We start from the raw sequence: 21782 nt of genomic DNA, 5'->3' as shown, positions 1-21782 counted from the left end.
CATAGAAAATTATCAAAACAAATATTAACGTTAAAGTTTGCGTTCGATTTAACGACAAAGCTTCACGATTGTGCCTCAATCGCGCGCGAAAGCATAGATGCAATGTAGCACAACACAAAGAAATTCTAAATTTGTTTTTAATAATGTTTATATAACACATTATCTTTAATTAAAAAATCCATTTCAATGCATACATAAAATATTTCATCATAATGGAAAGGCGATGGGACTTTTTTGGTATGTATGAAAATCATACGGATCAATCAGCTATAAGAAAATGATAAAGATAAACAGTTTTCAAGATTAAACGGCTACAGCTACAACGACCATTGTAGAGATATATTTTCTACTACAAACATATTTAAGAAATCTAGAATGAAATCATTCACGACCACTGGTTCAAAGGTTACATAAAATCAATTATGTAAGGAGAGAGTTTTTATTGCTGTCTGAAAGTTACGTCTGTTTCGATGTGAGGTTAAATGCCACATAAAAAGTGGTATCATCAAGCAAACAAGTGGCCACTAATTAAAAATGGAACCAAAAAAACACGGCACACGATTGAAATTATTATTAATTTATTTTTTATTATTAAGATTGCATAGTATTAGCTTTTTTGCATACATTTTTCACCAATACCAGTTTTGTACGAGCAAAACGAATCGCCTGGCTCGCTGGAATTATCGCTGACTGCTTAACGATTCGTTACATACTAATGAAAGAAATGATTCCGTGCGGCTATCGAGACCATCGCTGAGAGTGAAACCGTGTGCGTATCATTTCACGTTCATGTGGCAACAAAATTCAGTTAGGCACGATCCTTTGTGGTTAGCAATCGCTTAGGGTTTAATAATTTACAGCTGACTAAAACAAAAACAGCAGTACAGCAACGAATATCCTCGATCATCCTGTGAGCTTGATCGCATGTGTATGAATGAATGAGCTTCAATCGATGTGTCCTTACAATACAGTACAAGAAATCTTTGAACATCCACCGGAACGATTCACAATCACGCACGGTTTGATATCATCTAACTGACTTACGACACTAATTAACGCTATGCTTGAGTCTTATCATCTATAGACGTTTGCTCTAAAGCCGCTACAGCAGATGCTACACAATGGTCCACCCTTAAGTAGTAGCCGAAATGTAAAGCAAATAAAATTCGTCCCTAATGCTATTGCAAAGTCGAAACCGGCCGGATGAAAAAGCCCAATTTCATTCCTTTCAAATCTGTTTCATTTTGTTCAAACAGGCATGTTTCACTGGCAGCGTCCAGGAAGTAATCAGCGGTGAGCTCCCGGTGTTGGATTCCTAGTGGGCTTGATGCCGATGGGAGATAATGGCTCCTGGTTTGCGCGTTCATCCACAGCCAGTGCGACAAGCCCACGCTGCGAGAGCTCAGAACCGATCACAGTAAGAGGGCACCGGTTTGTTAGCACCGTTCCCGTCGAGCGCATCTAATTACTACCGAACCCGACAAACGCACGATGCCGCGTGGTCGAGTAGCTGTCCTCCATCGTTTTGTCGATGGTCTGGTAGAAGTCCGGTTTGCCGTTGCTGTGCGTGGTCGTATGTCCGTTCGCGATGTTCTTGTTCGGCACCGACTCGAGGTTGCCGTTGGTGAGTGCCATCTGTTCAGCCTTTTCCTTCTTTGCCTGGTGGGATGAACGATAAAATAAATAAGGCGCGTGAGTGGTGAAATGGTGAAAAAATAACATCGCCGGATCGAAAGGCGGCCTTGGCAACCACTTACCTGTTTTCGCACGGTGTACGCCTGTTTGTAGAAGTTCGAAAACAGGAAGTAGAACATCACGGCGTGAGCTCCGATGAAGTAGGCAAACGCGATCGGGTAGTTGCACTCGTTCCAGAACAGCAGCTGGAAGGCATGGCCCATCACCAGAATGAACTGGACCTGTTGGAGGGTTCAAGCGGAACATGAAACAGTTGAAACAATGAAGAAGCAGTACTTTTGGTTTCTTCAGCGTGTAACATAACTATACGGTCCCCTTTTTGCGAATTTACAAATTAGTGCAAAAGGATAAGAGTATAAACAGGACTGCAAAAGGACTTTGAAGAATATAGATGATTCGTGAAATAACGATGTGCCTAGCGATTTGTATCGCATACAGGCGCATGTCGATCTTCGTCTATCATATTATACAATGAATATTGAAAAAAAAACCTCAACCTGGTGAAATAATACATAATGTTGTGTGTAAAAAGTAGCAAAATTTGATCGTGAGTCTGTTTTAAAAATGCATTGCAACTTCGTATGACATCATGCGTATCTCTTTCGTCAACTCTTCTCTTTCATTGTCAGTTAAACAGCTGATGGTATACCTATGTTACGCACAGTTTGTTCGAGATGCAAAGCTTCTACTTACCATTTGGAAAACTGTGAGATATTTCTTCCACCACAGGTACTTCTGTACCTTCGGTCCCATCGCGGCCAACATGTAGTACGTGTACATTATGATATGCACGAAGGTATTCAACAGACCGAAGAAAGAACTGTGTCCACCTGCGGAGGGAGGCGAGGAAGAAAGGAAATAAAGACGAAAGTTTCGATTAAAAAAAAACCATTTTAATTGGTTTGAGAGCATTCCTAAGCTGGATGCAAAATCAATCAACCACGTTGGACGCCATTTATTCTCCGCCTTTAAGCCGCCCCATGCAAATCAGCATGATGCTGCATCATTTGTTCTGAACAGCAATTCAATGAGTTGGCAAAACTGAAAAAAAATCTTCCCTCGGAGGTCAGCGGCAGAATTTGTTTGGTCTGGTTTCGTTTGCCTTCGCTACATTTCGTCAATGGCCGAAAGTTTGAGAAGGAAAGGGAATTAAAATAAATACCCCTGCTACCACTTAGTCACAAAAGGCCAAGTACGGTAGCAAGGTGCGACACGCCGTGAGTGAACGTGGCTGCTGAAGTGACACATTAAATCTTGGCGCGTCTAAATGAGGCGTTTCTACAGTGACCTATGGGAGTATACCCATTCACGGCATTGTAATGATAAATGAGCATGTATATACATATTTTTAAAACGCTGATACTGGCTGCCCTGTTGATGGCAGCTTGGTTCAACGACAGCGTTAATGATTTGCTGCGCTAAAAAAAGAAAAATAATTTCTTCAGCTCTCGCCGAATGTACGGCGAGATTGTGTAAGGTATGAGAAACACCTGGTTGGTTGCTGCTGTTGCCGCTGGTGGCAGTAATCAATACGTCGCAGAGCCGTGAAAAGAAACACGCGCGGCATTAGAGGCGTTTAGGGTCGCAAGGGTCCGCATCTGTAGCGTGTTCATGTTGGGCAAACAAAGCACCAAAGTGCAAAAAAGTCACCAAAAAGCGCTCCACGGCAGAGTCCGTTTGTCTGTTGTTGACGTTGACGCCCAATACTAACCTGGCGTAAACTTAACTCCCCACCAAACCGAAGCCGGCATGATGCCGTGATGGATGACGTGCAGGGTCGACACCTGATCGTACCGTTTTCGCATCACGAAGAAAATGGTATCGAAGAACTCGGTGAACTTGGAGAAGTAGTACCACCAGCATCCGGATGCCATCTGTGTACAAAAAGGAGTAGAAAACCGGAACATGTAAAGGTGCTGAAGCTAAATAAACCAACCCATAGCAGCGACCTCCCCCACGCTTCACTTACTCTCATGGCCATTGGTGATCGGGAGTAATCGACCGGCTGACAGCGCAGACTGTATCCGGCGAGCCATCCGGAAATGCATGCCTGCGGGACAAGAGGGAATCGGTTAATGTGTTGCTTGGTTGAAAAGTGAAAGGCGCCGAGTTGCGCGGGGTCAACGAAACTGCCCAACCTTACCGTGTTTCGGGTTCGGGCATTGGGCGAACCTTCTTACCTCGTAAAACAGCCACGTACTGAACAGCACCTGCAAGAAGTTGTACACGATCAGCACCTTCCGCAGCTCGAAGGGTTTTCTGTTTTCCATCAGCTTGGGACCAAGAACCTGTCAAGGCAATAGGGAACGGTGGCAATCAAGAGCGTTAGTAATGGTGCATCCATGACGAAGGGAATTCCCATCTCGGATGAAATCTAGCGAGTGTCGTTGCACCGTGGTGCAATTAAGCATGAGTTCTAGCTAACGAGTCAATTGCATAGCTTGTGTTCCATTCGGCTCAGGTTAACGAACCTGTTTGCAGGTGAATGACTGAGAAATGTTGCACGGGAATGGTTTATTTAGGGACATAAGATTTCTATATGATGATAATGTGGCTGGGCTTACAACCATACCATTAGGTTATTATTGAGAGATCTTTGTCCCTTTACCTTTCATGAAATCCAGAAGAATCGGCTGACTGTAACTTCCTAACTTGGGATAGGAAATAAGTTCCTGAGCACTGATGTTCATCGAGATGCTTTAAATATTGGTAAACAGCAGATAAATGCTCGTACTTTGACAACAATGTTCAAGATCATCTTATTTATGAGCTTCTTGCATTGGTTTTATGAGCATACTGCTACAAAATGTGTGCTTTTTTCTTCATTTTAATATATTTGTTTTACAATATTGCCGTGCAAAACAGAAGTCGAATCTTGAACACTAAAGGTAATTCGTGGAAATTCGAGAATAGCTTATTTCCGCTATCCACCATAGTAGTGTATGTTGTATTTTTGAACGAGTTTTAATAGAATTACATTTACATAAGAATTATATTTCTTAAGTAGATGTTTAATTGAAACTACATGAAACAATTTAAAGTAAAAAAAATAGTAGTAAAGCTCTCTCATGAAAAGAAACATAAAAATTACATCTTTTCGGTTCTTAAAACATTATTGTTACATTAATGGTAATATACCCCGGATAGGGTGCGCTTTCACTGTTCGGAGATGGAAATGTCTCCAAAACATATGTGAAATGAGCTTGGATGAAGATTCCAAAAGATTTCGTTCCAATAGATTGTTTATCCGTACATAATTGCTTCATAATAACGATTATGACGGCGGAAGTTCACTAAATTTTCAAACATACTGCAAAATAATTATTGTAACTACTGTAACAAATCCATCCCAATTGTACTGCTTCAAATTGTATGTTTTAAGCAAGAGTTTGTGTTGTAGTGATGTGTAATGAAGAATTTTATTTTTAATACTTCTTTCTGTTTCTCTATTTAACTCTCTCCCATTTGGAATCATTTCCCTTTTACGGTAAGCAAAGGCCACGTTTGGGACATAGAAGATCTCTTGTCTAAAGGCTCTAAGTAAGTTAGTATACAAAGATAAAGGGTTTTAACCGATACATAAATCCGTCATGATTCGTTGGTTGCAACGTCCGCCGGAAATGCAACGCACCATCCACCACCCAACATGTCCTTTTCGGTTGATAGCTTTTGGAGGATGTGAGCCGAAATGAAAACCTTGCTCCGAATCCCGTCACACAGCCTAAGACCATAACATTGAGTGCAAATGGACTTGTGAGGCACATCAAACGCATAATGTTGCACACCGTCCACCGGTTACGTGTGGCCAATCGAATGACAATGAACTTGGTACAGCGCTCTTTTCTCTCCGTTCAACATCGGTTGTTCAACCATCAAAGTCATAACTTTGTCACGTTTCAATTTACACGTCCTCTCGGCATGTGAACTCGAGGGGCCACACGGTAAATATAAAATCATTGAAGGTTAATGTGATAAACTCATCTTGGATAGCGAGGCAAATGAAACGGAATTTTCTGTAAGAAAAGAAAAAGGACCGTGCTGAAGTGATCCGTTCGTGTGAACGGGGCGGGATGTTTCACGAAATCGAGTATACCATTCACTTGTTGTTTTATTGTTGCTATTCTGCAAGGTCAGTGCAGTGCAATCGGTGAAGGGACTTGGGAGTTTGAGATATCGCTGAAACTTGCCGCCATCGAGCTCCCACTGTCCGGTCCCTTTTTGGGAGGGGGATGCATGCAGAGTATGATGGGGTTTGGTGAGATTTGTCTCAAAAGTAAATGCATCAGGACAATGCATCCCGCACGGTGAAGGTTTTTTTGGTTTACTCTAGTTGTAACGCAATGGAAATCCTGCAAGAAGATTTATCTTTGAATGGAAAGTGATACAATGACCTTATGCTGGGTCCGTACCGTAGGTAAAGTAGAATTTGGTACGGCTGAGATGCAATGGTCTGACAAAGTGAACATCATCAAGTGTGTTTTAGTTACAGTGGCAGCACGTGATGTTTTGAATTTTAAAATTTTAATCATCCTGTTGGTCGGATTGGAGAATGCAGCCATATATGGAAATAATACACACTAAGTAAAATACCAGCGCCATTTCACTACACCAGAGTAAATTCATTTTAATTCTGTACCTTGTGTTTTAAATATCTGGACTATGAGTTTTGTTTTAATAATTTTAATTTTTAATTAATAATAATAACATAACATTTACTACACGATTTGTATACTTTTTTTTCTTAATGTCTTAGACCATAATATTGATAGAACAGCGTGCAAAATTTCAACGTACAAACACCTACGAACTACAACATTGTTCAAAATGTAATTCTACTAAGACGTACTTCTTCAGAACTATTTTTAGTACTAATATCCAAGTACTGAGCTAAATAGCTCCGTTTGACAAGCTGAAGGCAGCCAAAAGCTTCAAATCAATACTGTAAACAACACTGCTATTAAGGAAGCATTTTGAACAGTGTGCTGTATCGGTTAGAATGGTCTCATGAAGCAGCAATGTGGTTTAACTCCAGCACTAAAATATGTCAAGAGGAGCTTCACCAATGCTGCTTGGATCATTTTTCAGTATATGACCGCAATAAAAATAACAAAGAGCTTCACTTTTCCGATCGCTGGCATAGCTTGGATGGTTTTAGATAGCTGCAAAGCTATAAACATGAGTAATTGTTTTATTTTTATTCTGGATCCAAAACCCAAACACTGAAAACAATGAATAACAGTTTCTTTTTTGTGCTTTTGTGTTTCGAATGCTTAAAGAGTTAATTTTGGTTTGAAAACAGCTAAAACATACTATTAAAGTGATTGTTTTTAGAACGAATTACTGGCAACAAGGTATAGTTCCATATTCAAACCATATTACAAAAAAGAAGTAATAGTTAAAATTGCACAATACTCTAAAACAACAACAAAATCCACCATCCACATAGCACTGTCCAGATTTTTAACTAAAGTATTTACTAGTAGTAATGTGGAAGCAAAAATCGATCTCATGTGGCGTTGTTCATGATTCAACCGGTAACTTGCTAGCCCATCTCGTAAAGAAATGCCATAAATTACTTCTGTACCTACCTTAACGAAATAAGCATAGCACAAACTGATACCGATGGTGGGAAAGGGAGAACTCATCAGCGGCCAATCGCGCGTCCTTGGATCCGACAGTTCGTCCATCAGGTACCGCCAGCCCTGGTGCACGTTTGTGATAAGCTCCATTCTGTATCGGTGGTTTATTTTATGCTATCCTTCGAGTATTGCTGTAAAGAAGAAAGGAAAACATGATACGTGCATTAGTAAGCAGACCTGGTAGCGATAGTGAAAGGATAGTTCTAGAGGTTGCCATAAAACTAGAAAGTGCTGTGTTGCCCCGGGCAATGATTACTCTCACTTGTGCAAATGTTCGGTTTGCCGCAATGACGTCAAACGTCGCCCGGTTGCCCGGAGACCGTTTCACACTTCCGGAACGGGAGTAACTGCCACAAGACGGTTTGGTTTATTTATTTTTTCCTGCTTTACTTCAAACACTCGACACTGTTTGTGTGGGATTTATTGTATGTGCGAAGCATTTACACAGTTGGATGATTATTCGCATCGTTACGCGTACGCGAAGTTGGTGCAAAATGAGCGAGCGTGGAAAGTTCATACAGCAGGAGTGGCTTTTAATTTATTGTAAACATTCATTTGTAACCGTCTTCAATTCAACTATTGCCGCATTGATATACATTCAAAACCCTCTTCGAAGGTTCTTCGATTGACTAGGAACTCCACTTCATCATCATCGTCTGCCATTTAGTTGAAGAAATAACACATGTGTTTTTTATAAAGCTCGCAAAACCATCAACCAAACCCCGGAAAGCAGATTTGAACGGCAACGAACGTAAATCCTTCAAAAAACTCCCATCACATACGGTTGTAAGTAATAAATGGGTATGATAAAGCTTCGATCATAAACGCGCGCTGCTTCCGCTGGGGGGTATTCCCCGTCCATAGCTGGTTCCAAAACAGCTGGCTGCAGTAGCTTTTGGATCGATCGAATTCGCTTCGCACAAGCTCAAACAATCCGTAAACTTGTCCCCTGATCTTGTGTTGTTGTGCCCGATTTCCTGATGTTTGCATAGCATCGTAACAAATAATACAAATCCGGCTCCAAACACAAGGATCTGACTGGTTTTGCTGTGCGTAGTTCAGTTTCGCAGAGCGCATCAAGATCGGGTTGGTGTGTTGTGTGTGTGCGGGTTGTGTGTTTGAGATAGGAAAGGCCGGTTTTAGCAATCGTTCAGCAGGAATGAATATTTATTTCAGGCCTGAAATAGAATGCTGCATACGAAACCAGACGTCCTTCTGGGTGTGGAATAAAAGTTCGCAAATAACTGTAGTTGTTACCGGAATATGGAAATCGTTTCAATAGGAAATGTATATTTCGATGCTTTTCGAAGTTCGAGGATCGAGAAAAGGATATTGTATAACTTTGAAAACACGGGGATGTAGTGTTTTTAAGTGTTAAAGTACAAGGACTTGTTTCGATCTCCAAATGTGTTTTTTTATCAACGTTCAAACTTAAATTGTTTTTTTTTAAATTGATTTTTGTGTTGTCATCTTAACATCTTAAATTTGAAATAATTGTTAAATTATTCAGTGTGTTAAATATCCAAGAACGAATCAAAATTCGTTCAGATCATCAAAATCAAAAATGGTATGGTGAGAATGGTAAGACACACATTCAAATTCGTTGATGGTAGAATTTTAACATTTGTTTTCTTTAAATCCAATTAAGAACGAGTGTTTGAAGACATGATCAATTTCGACTATTTTTTCAGATTTCATATAAAATTTTCCTCATTCAATTTAGTCCTTGCGAACTAAAGACTCTGGAAGAAGGTTAATGTAAAGATAGTTGTGCCGGGTAAAGCACACATCGTTGTGTAGAAACGTCGACAGTCGAAGAAGCAGTAAAATGATATAAAATAATGCACAGATGGGCAGGACCTTACCAGCGCGTTGCTAATGAAACACACCGGCACGGATTACGGTCAACGCTTCTAGGAGATGTCCTACATCAAGACACCAGCCCCACGGCAGAACGATCGACGTTTCGTCATACATCGCAAACTGCTGCCAGATCGCAGACTAAAAGCAAAAGCAATGTAAAGGCGTAAAGGTCACCAAAAGGAGCCGTAAGCGATCGTTTTATTATACACCTTCTTGGCCTCTGTACCAATTGCCAACCGATGGGTCACCAGCCGAGGTTGGTGAACTTTCGTCAGTTACCTTTGTGATGGCCATGTTTTCTACCAGTGTTTGTGTGTGTGTGTGTATGATCATTGTGCCATCGCCCATAATGAGATGGTCAGTAATGGTGCCCATATTAGCAGGTGCACTCGCCGTCTACATACAGCCTTCAGAGGTCGTTTGTTTTATTTCGTCTTCTAATCGTGCTGACCCCATATCCACGCTTCTCCAACAGCTGGCGGCGCAGGGGCTAACGTTGCTGGACGATGGGCGGGACATGGATTCATTGCAAATGAACGTCTTTAGTGGCTCCCGCTGGGTGGGCGATGAGTTCGCACAATGCTAAAGAAGGTCAAACAAAAGCACCGCGCACCGTCATGGCGTTTGCCCAGGGGGGGTTCGTCGCTTGCCGCGCCGTTATTTAGAATCTTTCGTCACCGTCGTGTGCGACGGAGCTCCGTTACAAGGGGCGCACTTCTCGGATGCTTTGACGCAGTCATTCTCGCGTATTCTCGCGTTGTCCGTTAGTCGGGCATATCGAGGCATCAGCTTGCACATGCTGAGCACGCAAGACAGGACGCAGATAACACTTAGGTGATTAATTTGTTTAGCCATCTCGGCACACGTACCCGGTGTGAGCAACGTTGCACGATGTCACAGGGCGTTCGAGTATCGATGAGTTCCATTCGTTTCACCCCTGTGCGCGTTTAAGCATGCATGGGAGGACATCTTTATCCCCCCCCCCCCCCCCCCCCCATTCCGGTATGCTCGCAGGCTATAAGCAAGCTGGCCACACTGCTAATGTTTCTAATAAAACTCGCATACGGCCAACCATGCGGAGCTGGAGCAGTTTATGGTTATGAAAATGATGCAATTTATATGCACCCCGGCGAACGGGGAAGTAGCAAGGTCACGCCAAGTGGCGTGTCCAGACGCGCCCTTTTTGCGGACGCTCCTTCGGATTAGAAACTCGAAATAGCATTCATAAGGCGTTTCGGTAGGGTTTTGCGCAGAGACCGCTTGAGAGCAATTTGGCGTAACGGGCCGGAAGGTCGTTTTGTGTGGAACAGGGTAGATCGGAAAGATCGATTAGTCCCAGCGGTATGATCGGAAGATATAAGACCTCAAAAGTCAGCCTTTTCAGGTCGCAAAAGCGAAAACGATTACTTAATGTGATTTGTTCATGCAAAAAAAAAAACCCACCACATCTAGGACGTTGCTCGTGGCCATCGTACCATAGCGAACCCCTTTCCGAACGGGAAGGTTCATTAGCTTGCTTGACCTCCGGCAGGAGATGGGTAATAAAATAAAATCCTTCCTCCGAATCGGCGGTGCGCTAGAACGAACCATTTAAATGGTGAAACGATTCGTTAGTTCTGCCCCACTCACGATCGGAACGCAATCCATTCGATCCGTGGCGTTATTGTGGATTTATTGCTCGGTGCCGCTCAAGATCGAGGTTTCGATTTGTGCGGATCATTGCACCAACGGACGATTGCGCACCGGTAATTCATGCACGTGTTGTCACTTTTTTGTTGGTCTCTATCTGCTCTATCCGCCGCCACCGATCGGTCCGTTGCACGGTTATATTAGTGTTGCGGTTTGGCAAAAAGTTTGTGCACGCTGTCATAATTAACGACGACGACAGCCACAACCAGCAAACGACACCAACGTAACTCGCGATGGGGCAGATGGTACCGTTTAATTGACGCGCCTGGTTTCCATGGCAGATGGGTTTGCAACACCAATTGCCACGCCGGTAACGCGTTGGTGAGCGCATTCCGGTGCCTGGTTGCGGCAAGATTGCAGCCGAAATGGGGTCAATGGCAAACGGGCAATTATTGGACGCACCGTGCACAAGCAGCCGTACCGGGCAGTACCGAGTTGGGATTACCTCTCGCAGGAATGTCAAAGTCAGTCATTTTTGCAGCAGTTGCAACGCTGTGGTTTGTGGAGAAGCTGCAATGGGTTCGTACGCAAATTTGCAACGTAAAGTGTATGCTTTGTTGTAAGAACTTCAACTACAGCCTCATTTCGTATGATTAGTTGGGACGTTGAGGTACCACCTACGATGATCTACGCATGCGAGTATCAAGACCAACTTTCTTGGTGAATAAATAAATCCACAAAGCGTCCGGTGCGAATACGAATGGTGAGCTAAGGAGCAGTAAAACGCAACACCCGCGTGAATAATTAATAGATTTTTACCGAGCTTGTTTAGCTTATTAAAATGTTGTGCAATTTCGCGTGGATATAGTTGGATTTTTGCGTCTTTGCGCTTCTAATTTTAGGATTCGGTTTGCGAAATCCGGCTCCGGTATTGATTAAGATAGGGGGTGTGGGCAAATTGCACACGGCGTTATCCGCACGCTTGCAAACTGGTTTAGGGCGCGCTGCTCGGTAAGTAGGTTGAAATGTCAAGGAACTTGAGGAATGATTAACAATTATTACAGGAACGCAAGTCATCAGCAACAGCAACGCACTGCAGAACACTCCCTCTTATTGCGAACCAGCAATTGATCGGAGGCGCTTGTGTGCGCATCCATTCGCCAACGGCAACAGCACACTTCCAGGATGATGGAATGATTTGATTATAATCAATTAATCTGCATCCTACTGTGCGAGAAAATAACAACATATCGGTTTATGAATATGGAACAATGCGTGTGCGATGCTGTGCGACGCAAAGACGATACGATCGCGTCGACTATGGAGGTGATCGTAGCGAGAAGCTCTCGAGCACGCTGAGACAGAATACGGGGTTAAAGCGAAGAATTCCAGCGAAGAAACGGGCGAAAGGAAGGGAAGCATTAAGTACCGGGCTTGTTGACAGTTAGTACACCCGACAGGGGGCGCTGTTCTAGAACTCTCGATGTCTAGCCGTTCAATTGCACTTGATGACGTTACGTGAACGTAATCAGGTCCAAGCAAACCCATCACGGTTGGTTGGCAGTGATCAATTACCGTTAGTAAACAAGGGGTGCAGACAGTTGGACAAGTTTTCTATGGCCTGACACCTGCCATTTGCTTGGAGATGTTGTATGACGTTTGATTTATTTGTTGTTGGGGTGGTGTTTTCGTCCCCTTGTTTTTACTTTTCCGGTCTTCACATCACTTCCATGCGTAGTGGTGACAAAAAAACCCCCCTCGAGCAGATCTGAACTTCAACTTGATCTTGATCAGTGGCTGGTGGGCAGGATTGTTGCAAACGGGTAATTAACACCACTGCCAGATCCCCCTTTGCCGATCGTCACCTGTGTGGTGACAAAGGGAAGGAAAATTCCTTCAATCCACCCCTGAAAGGCCTGAGTGCCGGTGGTGACGCATGGCAAGCTAACTGTTTTTCGTTTCCGTAACGTTCAGTCAACTGTTGCATAAGATGGGGCGTGCTTTTTTTTCTATCCACCTCCGATGGAATGTTTAGCGAACAGACGCATAATGGTGTGAATGAAAACATGTTTTTGCTTATCTTATTTATTTTCTGCCGTGCGCAAATATTATTACCATTTTAACCCATTTTCCAAATGGTTCATTTGAAACGATCGTATCGCCGAATTAATCCATCAAGTGTGTTTGCGAGTGCACGTCGGTGTTTGTGTTTGTTCAATTTCGGACGCTTGGACCATTGGCAACTGGCCAAGGCAGAGGGTCGATCATCATGTCATTGCGTTTGATGCTTCATTGCAAGTGTGAAGATTCACACCATGCAAGGGTGCGGTGTGTTGATGTCGAGGTTTTTTCCGCATTGTTTAAACGTATGATGGTGGCTTGCCACTTTGTACCATTCCATCAATGCCATCCCCGCTAGGATGCTGTGCCGTTCTATCGCTTTTGACCCGATTGCGGTATCAACCATGGCAAATCGAGTCTGTTGGGCAAATGAAAGGACCGTCGCCCATGGCGTGGCGTGATGATGATAAGCAAACATGAAACAAACCCAATGCTGAATCACATACAAACACACAGCCACACGTCGACTCCAATGGTCCATCCAGGTGTGATGAACAACGAAACGCACTTTAAGCTCACGGGCACGTACGAAGATACATCCGTGACCGGTGACCGGTGGTAGCGTTTCGGTTGGCTTCCTTCATCGGCAGATGGCGAAATGCGCTAGGACCATGCTCTAATCCCTAATGGGCACACTTTGTATGCTGTACAGATACAGGCAGTGTCGGCGTTTGGGTGCGGGTCTCGCACAGCATTGGATTTTTAGCAGAGCATTAGCACGGCTAGACCAGTTCTTCCATCCTCAATGGGGAATGGTGAATGTATCCATGAAGCTTTTCAGCCTCCGAACTCAGTGTTTCACTATGTTTACTATATGTATTCACTTAATTGGACTGCAATGTAATGGCATTGATGAACATAAAAACTAAAACAACTAAATCCACACAACTTCCCCAAAAAAAAAACTCATTGCTATGCGAAAACCAATATGTGCTAAGCCTATGTTTATGGTTTACTAATCGAAATCTATAAATTCTCCAAAAAACCTAAGATACCATCCGATTTAAAATGTTCGTCAGGTTCTCTTCGCGTAATTTACACGGAATGACAATTCTTGTCATTATATTGACTACTTTTTGTACGCCCAAAAACACTCGCCATTGTGTTTTAAATTTAAACATTCAACGCCCGGAGCTCGTCAAGTAGTAGCATCTTTTTTTTTCTTTTTCAGTAGCATCAGTTCTGACGCAACCCCAGTGAGGACACCGCAATCTCGTGTCTCCGTGGGAACCTCAAACAGTGCTCAGTGGAAAATCCCATAAAAATGTACTTTTTGCTAATTCTTGTGAATTACCTGTTTGTTGAGCTTTTCGGTGTATAAATCCCCTGTTATGAGTCAATGTGTTTTATTTTCTAGACTGAATTAATTGCTATTATGCTGGAAAAATTGCAGTTGATCTTCATGTTTTAAGTCATAACCGGGAAGTTTTTTCTCAGGAACTTCAAATTCGTACTCCAAGCACGCGTACCTCACGCACAATAAGGATGGTTTGGAGCCCAAAAACTTCGCCTGAATTCCAACACGCACAGATAGCGGCAACCAGGTGGGTGGTACAGTTTTCAAGGCTAATTAGGATCGTTTGCATGCACGCCAAAGGATCAAACGTGCGGTAACGTTGCCGAAAATTGCGCATCGCGTTAGCCAAAAACTGCGCCACACCCAACCGAAAGCTTCGATCGACGTGCGCGGCTAAATATGCATGCTGGTGCATAGTGCGAGAGAACTGCACGTTGCCCGAGAACTTGTGGTCGACCTTCGGGTGGCCCGGTCGGCCCTTTGGTCAGCGTGTGTCGATGGGCATGTTATTTGCATTGGCCACGCTTATGCGACCCCCCCCCCGGTTACGTACATGGTACGATCGGCATTCGAAGAAGAAGCGGCCCAATCGAAGGCCCGTACGACACGTTTATGCTTTAACGTCCTCCCGATGTGTATCTCATCGCGCAAACAAACAACCTTGAGCTCCGGTCTCGCCCAACATCGGCAAAACTGCGAAACCGCTATCGGTGTCTGTGACCGGTCTGACCTAGGGTAAGAGACTGTCCGGTTGGCCGAACGGGCGTCACATACTCACACACGCACCTCGACCGATACCTCCCTAAAGCGCCGTACCCTGTATTACATCATGTAATGGCCATCGAAATGGAACCAACCTGGAAAACTTGGGCGGCTCGAAAAGAGGCCACCGGCCCATGGTTGCAGCATCCGAGCCGGGTGGCCCGAAGAGGTGGCCCGGGTACGGTACGGATTTGAATGAGCCGTTTGTTGTTATGTGGCGAGCGAATATGCGTAAAGCGCACGAAGCGAAAGCGAAAAGCGGCACGAGAGTGAAAAGCAGTAAATGAGCAGCAAACCACGAATCAAAAAAAAAACAAGATGCATTATTCATCGCACGAGGTTTTGCACGTCTTTCACGCACAAGGGACGCTTGGGTCGTTCGATGAGAGTCGGTCGAGAGATGCAAATAGCGCGAAGTGAGGGAAGAAAATGCTGCACAACAACAACACTATGGGACGTCGGAGTCCCAAACCCCCTAGACTCATAATGATCGTCGTCACAGGCAATCGCCCAACGATCGATTGATCGGTGCAAACGGGCACTGGGATTAGGTCATGGTGTTTGCTGTTTGGGACTGCCAAAAAAAAAAATAATAAAAAGAAGGAGAATTGCTATTCGAACCATTCCAAGCAAGCGGGTAGAGTAGAGTGTAAAATTAAATGGACGCCAAAATGGAGCAATCCATACCCACACGCGCAACCTGCAATGACACTAAATTATCGCAACCAGCCAGTGTACGGGTGCGAAAGGTCATTTAGGGTGCCATTTGCCGGTTGGAACAATCGACCCGCGAGGGAAACTGAAGAACCGACGGACGGGCTGCAATTTTATTACATGATTTACAACCACCTGCCCGCTGCTCGCCGAAAGCTTCTCGTGGCTTATGGGGCAGCATCTTCAGAAATAAAATAAAAAGCAACTCGTATAGACAGAAGCAAAAATCAAACAACCAATATGCTGCTGGCCTGGCGAATTGATCGGCGAATGATGTAACGTTGCGCATTAAGGCATACACTTCAGCGTGGAAGCTTAAAGAAGTCTTCAACAATGGAGAGAGCGTTAAAAAACTACCCTCCCAACGACAACAATGCTTTCAATGTTGTATATTGGTGTGATTGTGGCCTGGTTGGTGGGCTTTTGGGAGATATCTTAGCAGTGGAATAAAACAAGATGCGTAGTAGTTGGTGGAGCTTTGTCTTCTCTTCTTAATGTCCATTCTAAGTTTAGCTAATTTTAGCGAAACCCTCTCACCTTCTTCGGAACCTGCTGGGGAATGACATCAACTTGACCGCAAGCCGTACCATTAGTCTTGCGCCTCTATTTTGTGACGCTCGTTTTGGAGTGTGATGATATTAAGTTCTTCAGACACACTTCATCCAGAATGCGACTCAATTTATCACTTGACAAAACGTCATCGGGAAGATGTCTCTGCGGTACAAGGCACTTAAGTGTGTACGTTGGGACAATTGTCGCGTAGCAGGAAATAACCACAGTTATAGAGCGGGTTTTTTTGACATTTCTCTTATTGCCTTTTGTTAGAATTATTTGTGAACGAGCCAAAAAAACAATTCTTTTTGCCTGCTTACATCAATGGAATTCTTATGAATTGCGTAAAATTCACACATCATCTTGCAAGCCTTCAGGCTGCTGAGCATATTGGACGTAGCGAATGCTCTGGTCGATGGAGGGCCTTCAACTTTGAGAAATGACAGCTTTAAAGTGGTGCTTTCCGGGAGATGATTGCGCTTCGGCCTTTTTCAATCTGGGCAGGCCACTAATGAGACCCCGAAAAAAACCCCTATTAGAAAACCGTGCCAAAAGCATTCGGTAATCGGCAAAGGAAGCAGCTTCGCGATAAGTTAATCTCGTCACCTAATTATTATCCACCCAAGACGAAACCATTTTCCGAATCGTTCGAGCGTGGCGCGACAACACCTTCGGGGTTGGGCCCAAAACGCACATCACCGGTGGTGGTGATGCATTTGCTTTCGGGTGGATCTTCCGTTGGTTGGGTCAGTTAGCACCGGACCTTGACAGAAACATTTTCACGATCAAACACCCAATTCCCACACCGACGGTGGCTTGACGCAAGATTCGTTCCGTACCGGTGCCGAGGTTAATCGATGCGGCATGATTTTCATTTTCAATCGCCCATTTTTCTTCCCGCCACGAAATCACCGATCAACAGCTTGAAAAGTCCTTCGCCGTCGGAAGAAGCCGTTCCGTTCGATGACCCGGCGCGCGCGTTATGGGGTGGGCCACCCTTGAGGGTTATCTGAATCTTCCGGTCGTCGAGTGGAACCGTACGTCGTTATCCGTCTCACGACGGTTTTGATTGATTTGCGGGATGTGAAGTCGAAACGGTGTGCACGACACGTGGCAACAGTTGCAGGGGGCGCTAAGGAGGTCACGCTCGCTCGGCAAAGCGTTGCTTTCACTAGGCCTGGCACAGTGGCGGGAAGTGAAATGAAGGCATTTAACGTGGACGTTGCGTTATGGCGGTGTTTCATTAGTTCAGGCTATTGTGTGGGAAGTGACACCGTACCATCGGAAGGCAACTCTCGGGGTGTTAGGCCACACAGATTCACTGTCGTCGGGGCAATTGCTTAACACGTTCGGGAGAAGCGCGAATCAGTGAAGTTTCCTGCGGGGTCCATAATGGCACTATTGCAATTTGCAAAAATTGTACGAAAGAAGCAAAAATGTTGAAAAATTTGCCTTTATTGCTTGTAATAATGATCGTCGCATATGTCGGGATAAAAAAATTAACGAAAAGTATATATGAAAAAAGATAGTAACATATTGAACAAATTAAAAAAAAGGGATTTAATAAAATCTATTTGAGTTGTCTTAAACCACCAACTTTTCGAGCAGTGGATAGATTGTTTTAACATGGTGCAACAAACAAGAAAAAATCATTGTTTTACTATGAAATGCAATACTTGTCTAGCTCATAGTACAAAATTACTGATTTATTGTTCATTGCTAATTTCTACTAAAGAGTATGTAGCATTGATTTAAGTATTAAAATGAAAACGATAATTTTATTCGATAAGTGTCTAAGAGTGTCACCCATTTTAGGGAGATGTGGTACGGAACGTGTCACTGGTTGTAGTTTGCACTGGGTATACATTGATTAAAAATGATAATTATTTACACCTATTAGGGTATTGTTGGATATTACCTAACATTCATTAGAACGAGCATCGGTTGAGATATATGTTGATATTTTGCAAAACAAAGGAAAAAATATGAGATATTATTGGAAATTTACTTGAAGCTTTGTAACAGTTGTTTCTTTTTGTGTAAATAAAAAACTTAAAATTGTATTTAATTTCCCTAAGTAACATGAGGGAAAAGCTAAGTAACAGTAACAACAGTAACATCACCAGACAGCTCAAGATTTTAATAGAGAATAAGTATGCATTAACAAATCTTTTCAGCAATTACACACAAGACAAGAAATCAGAAGCGGTCAAGTGGTCTCCGATACACGCTGATGTTGAAATGTCTCAGATTGTGTATTAATTGTACTAAATTCAAGTAAAGAAAAATGGCTTCGAATGCAATTTAAAATAATTATTTAATACAGTATCTTTCTTCAATAAATGGCGTCCGGAATACTGTACGAGCCAATTAGTTATGTCGAGTTGACAATATTGCCTTATAATTCTTTCAATCCACTTTAATAGTACATCTAGGGAATTATTAGTATACTATGAAGCTGGCACCAGAATATTATGTAATGCCTGTACGTTTAATTTCGTCACAGTTATTACGATTAATTATTGTTTTAATCGCGATAAATTTGGTACATTTATTAAAAAAAAGATCACTTTAACAACATTTTAGCCCAAAACCCATTTAGAAACAGTTTTCTTATCATCGCTTTCGTCCGGTTTGCCTTTCGTCACCATTCCACACCTTCGCAGTTTCACCGTTTCGATCGATCGAGGTTAAAATTTCGCTAGTTTTCTAACACCTTCACCTTTCGCACATAATTTTCTGCACACTTGCACTTGTGGCGTTACGTTCAGGTGAGAAACACGGGCCGCCAAAACGTTCACGCTCCGTCCGCGGTGTGGCGGCAGAATAAAAAATGCGAACACGCAGCACTTAATTGTGCCTTGGTGTGTGTATGTGTGTGTGTATGTGTGTTTGTTTACCGGTGCGAATTATGCCCCGTTGTGTGGGCCATTGCTGATCGATCCCTTATATTGGTATCAGTTAACACCGTCACCGGGCGGGTTGTTTATTTTCCGCTTGTGCATTTGGGGTTGAGTGGTGTTGTTTGAAAGCGCCTTCTTTTCCTTTGGGACGGGACGGATTGAAAGGGGAGCGATTGGGGGAGCGGCCGGTGGTGTTTGGTTCGGTCAGGTTTTTGGATCGTACTCAAATGACCTTTGGGCCATGCGCAGAAACCTTCATCTTCAGCGCGTTTCGCGTTGTGGATCATACCAATTTAACCACACTTTGCACATCCGAATCGCCTTGATCGAGTAGCATTTATTTTCATCTCGCTCCAAACCATTCTTCAGGGTCATCGTGCGGGAGTGGGGGGGGGGGGGGGGGGAAGGTGGCGATAATGCGATCAGTGCCCCACACCCAGCCAAACGTTCGCTGGCTGGCTGGGTGGGTTGATGCAATCGGGCGGACATATCATTTCCTTCCATTCCTGCCATCCGCACGATAAGGTAGCCTCGAAAGTTGAAATAAATTAACCAACACGACGATGACACACCGTACGGTTGGCATGGACCGCACCTAGCCAAACACAAAAGGTCTGCCGATCACCGGTGACAAGGCGGGAACAAGGTGATGCTGCATTGCTGCAGCGCAAGGGTGGTGTAGTAGGACGCCACAATCCCAACCGTTCGGCCGAGTCCGGTCCCGATCGCCGGGTTTGACCGAATTTCGCTTACATAAGAACCACCGTAAGATCCGTGCGATTGAGTTGCGGGAACTATCCGCGTAACCGACGGGCTTCTTCGCGCGTTTTGTCGATTCGCTTCAGCCGGAACACCCCCCGGGGCGATGGCAAAACGTCCCACCAGGTTCCTACCGGGTGCCGAATTCCTTGGGGCCGAAACCGGTTCCGGAGATAGGCCGAATTAAACACCTTCTTTGAGGCCTTCGTGCCTTGTACTGATGCCATTCCAATCAATCACAAACCACAGCGACTGCCGATCATTCGCTGAATAGTAGGAAGGCGATCTTTTTTTTTTTTTGGCTGTAAAACACGCTCACATGCTGGTGGGTAAAGAGATCACCCTCCCCTACCACCGGGGAGTAACTTATCGATTTCAAAGAGAGCGAAAGTAAAGCTACACAGTTGGAGATGTCCAGACGTATGTTTTACAACATTTTCGGTATCGTAAATTCCCCGTAGGAAACACACACGAGTCGCATCAGCGAAATTTAAAATATCTAGCTTCACATTTCGGCTCGAAAGCATACCGATCCAGGCACAGCAAACACACGCACCCACTCGTGCACGAGTGTATGCTAATGAGAGTCCTAGAAAACTGGGACTTACCTTTCTAATCAATTACAGCTCCCACAGAGCGCCACAGTATCCCTCGAACGGGCGTCGAGCGAAATTGTGCTGTCACTGGGGATGGTACTGGGGAACACAGACAGACACTAGTGCGCGCAACCTCACGCAACGATGCTGACCGGTCAGTCAGTGCCAGTAAGGTAGTGAAGCGATCGAATTTGGAACAACGTCAGCAGTGTTTGATAAAATTCACAGCCACACCACACGAACTGTCGCTCACTAGCGCTGATTCAGCACCGGACAGGTGGACGGGGTGCTAATCGGTTTCCGTTACAAAAACAGCCGCACTGGGAATCGTCTCCTTCTAAAGGGAGAGCACGCTTTGTTGGGTGACGTTCGGCTCCGTATCAAGACCACTGCAAAACACACACTGCCACCGGAGGCGGATGTTGGAATTGTCCTTGCCGGGCAATCGCCGTGGCAATTGGTCCCGTGACACTAAACACTCACGAACTGTGGTAGAACAGCAAGTTCGGCACACATCCACGGACACGACAGGCGCACGAATACACACGGAATAAATCCCAGTACCAGGATCAGTACCCACAGTTGTGGAAGTCAAATGTATCCCTCGGGTTTGGCACCACTCTGCCTGAACCGATCCGTTCGACGTGAAGCAGGCGACTGTTACGAGCGAAATGAGTTTTCGGCGATCGAGCCATCGTTGTTTTATATATCGACCCCACTCCGCCCGATCGCAACCACCCGGCCGCCGCGGCGCCCCTGTTTCCCTCCACTACGCTGAGGCCCGGTACGATGGCGGCGGAAGGTAAGCGCACGATCGCACACGGCGGGCGCTGTTCGCGACGGATACCCGCAAAGCGCGTCCACCGCGAATCGCTGGATGCGCTGGTGGAAATGGACACCCATACAATACGGCATTAATCACTACTACTACTGCTAGTATGACTACTACCACCACTACTATCCCTTCTACTAAAAACCAGAATTCTTCGGAGTCTGGAGCAGCCGAACGGAAGCGAACGGCGAAAAGCCGGTTCGGAACCCAAGGGAACACCACACAAAAGCGCCCCGTTCGCATAAAAAAAACCCTTCGTTTGCTTGCTGCGAGGTGCCCGTATCGTCGGACGGATGGAAATTCCAAACGAGCTCGTTACAAATGATTCGCCGATTCGCCCGTATCTTCCACGGTGAGGATGCTCATGTCGCCATGTTGTCTTGGGGAAGGAAGTTTTGTAAGTCGCGTTGGTGTTTTTGT

At 44.5% G+C, this 21782-nt stretch overlaps 1 protein-coding gene across 1 annotated transcript; it reads right to left on the bottom strand.

Moving 5' to 3' along the window:
• Window positions 1-578: 578 nt before the first annotated feature.
• On the bottom strand, window positions 579-21146 carry LOC128299452 (elongation of very long chain fatty acids protein 7). The gene is made up of 8 exons (XM_053035428.1): window positions 20543-21146; window positions 7284-7465; window positions 3876-3983; window positions 3665-3745; window positions 3407-3569; window positions 2389-2525; window positions 1758-1916; window positions 579-1659 (listed from the first exon to the last, which is right to left on the bottom strand). Exons 2-8 carry the CDS (start codon window positions 7422-7424, stop codon window positions 1462-1464), a joined length of 987 nt encoding a protein of 328 aa, XP_052891388.1. The 5' UTR covers window positions 7425-7465; window positions 20543-21146; the 3' UTR covers window positions 579-1461.
• Between the last annotated feature and the right edge of the window lie 636 nt (window positions 21147-21782).

This window comes from Anopheles moucheti, chromosome 2 (assembly GCF_943734755.1).
Source record: "Anopheles moucheti chromosome 2, idAnoMoucSN_F20_07, whole genome shotgun sequence".
NCBI lineage: Eukaryota > Metazoa > Arthropoda > Insecta > Diptera > Culicidae > Anopheles > Anopheles moucheti.
This window is presented reverse-complemented; position numbering and strand designations above follow the sequence as displayed.

Excerpts from the sequence above, each read along its gene's own strand:
- LOC128299452 (XM_053035428.1), bottom strand. The coding sequence starts at position 7,424 with ATGGAGCTTATCACAAACGTGCACCAGGGCTGGCGGTACCTGATGGAC. Across the intron at positions 3,746-3,875 it reads GTACGTGGCTGTTTTACGAG|GCATGCATTTCCGGATGGCT; the intron begins GTAAGAAGGTTC and ends CTTGTCCCGCAG. Across the intron at positions 1,660-1,757 it reads CGTACACCGTGCGAAAACAG|GCAAAGAAGGAAAAGGCTGA; the intron begins GTAAGTGGTTGC and ends TCATCCCACCAG.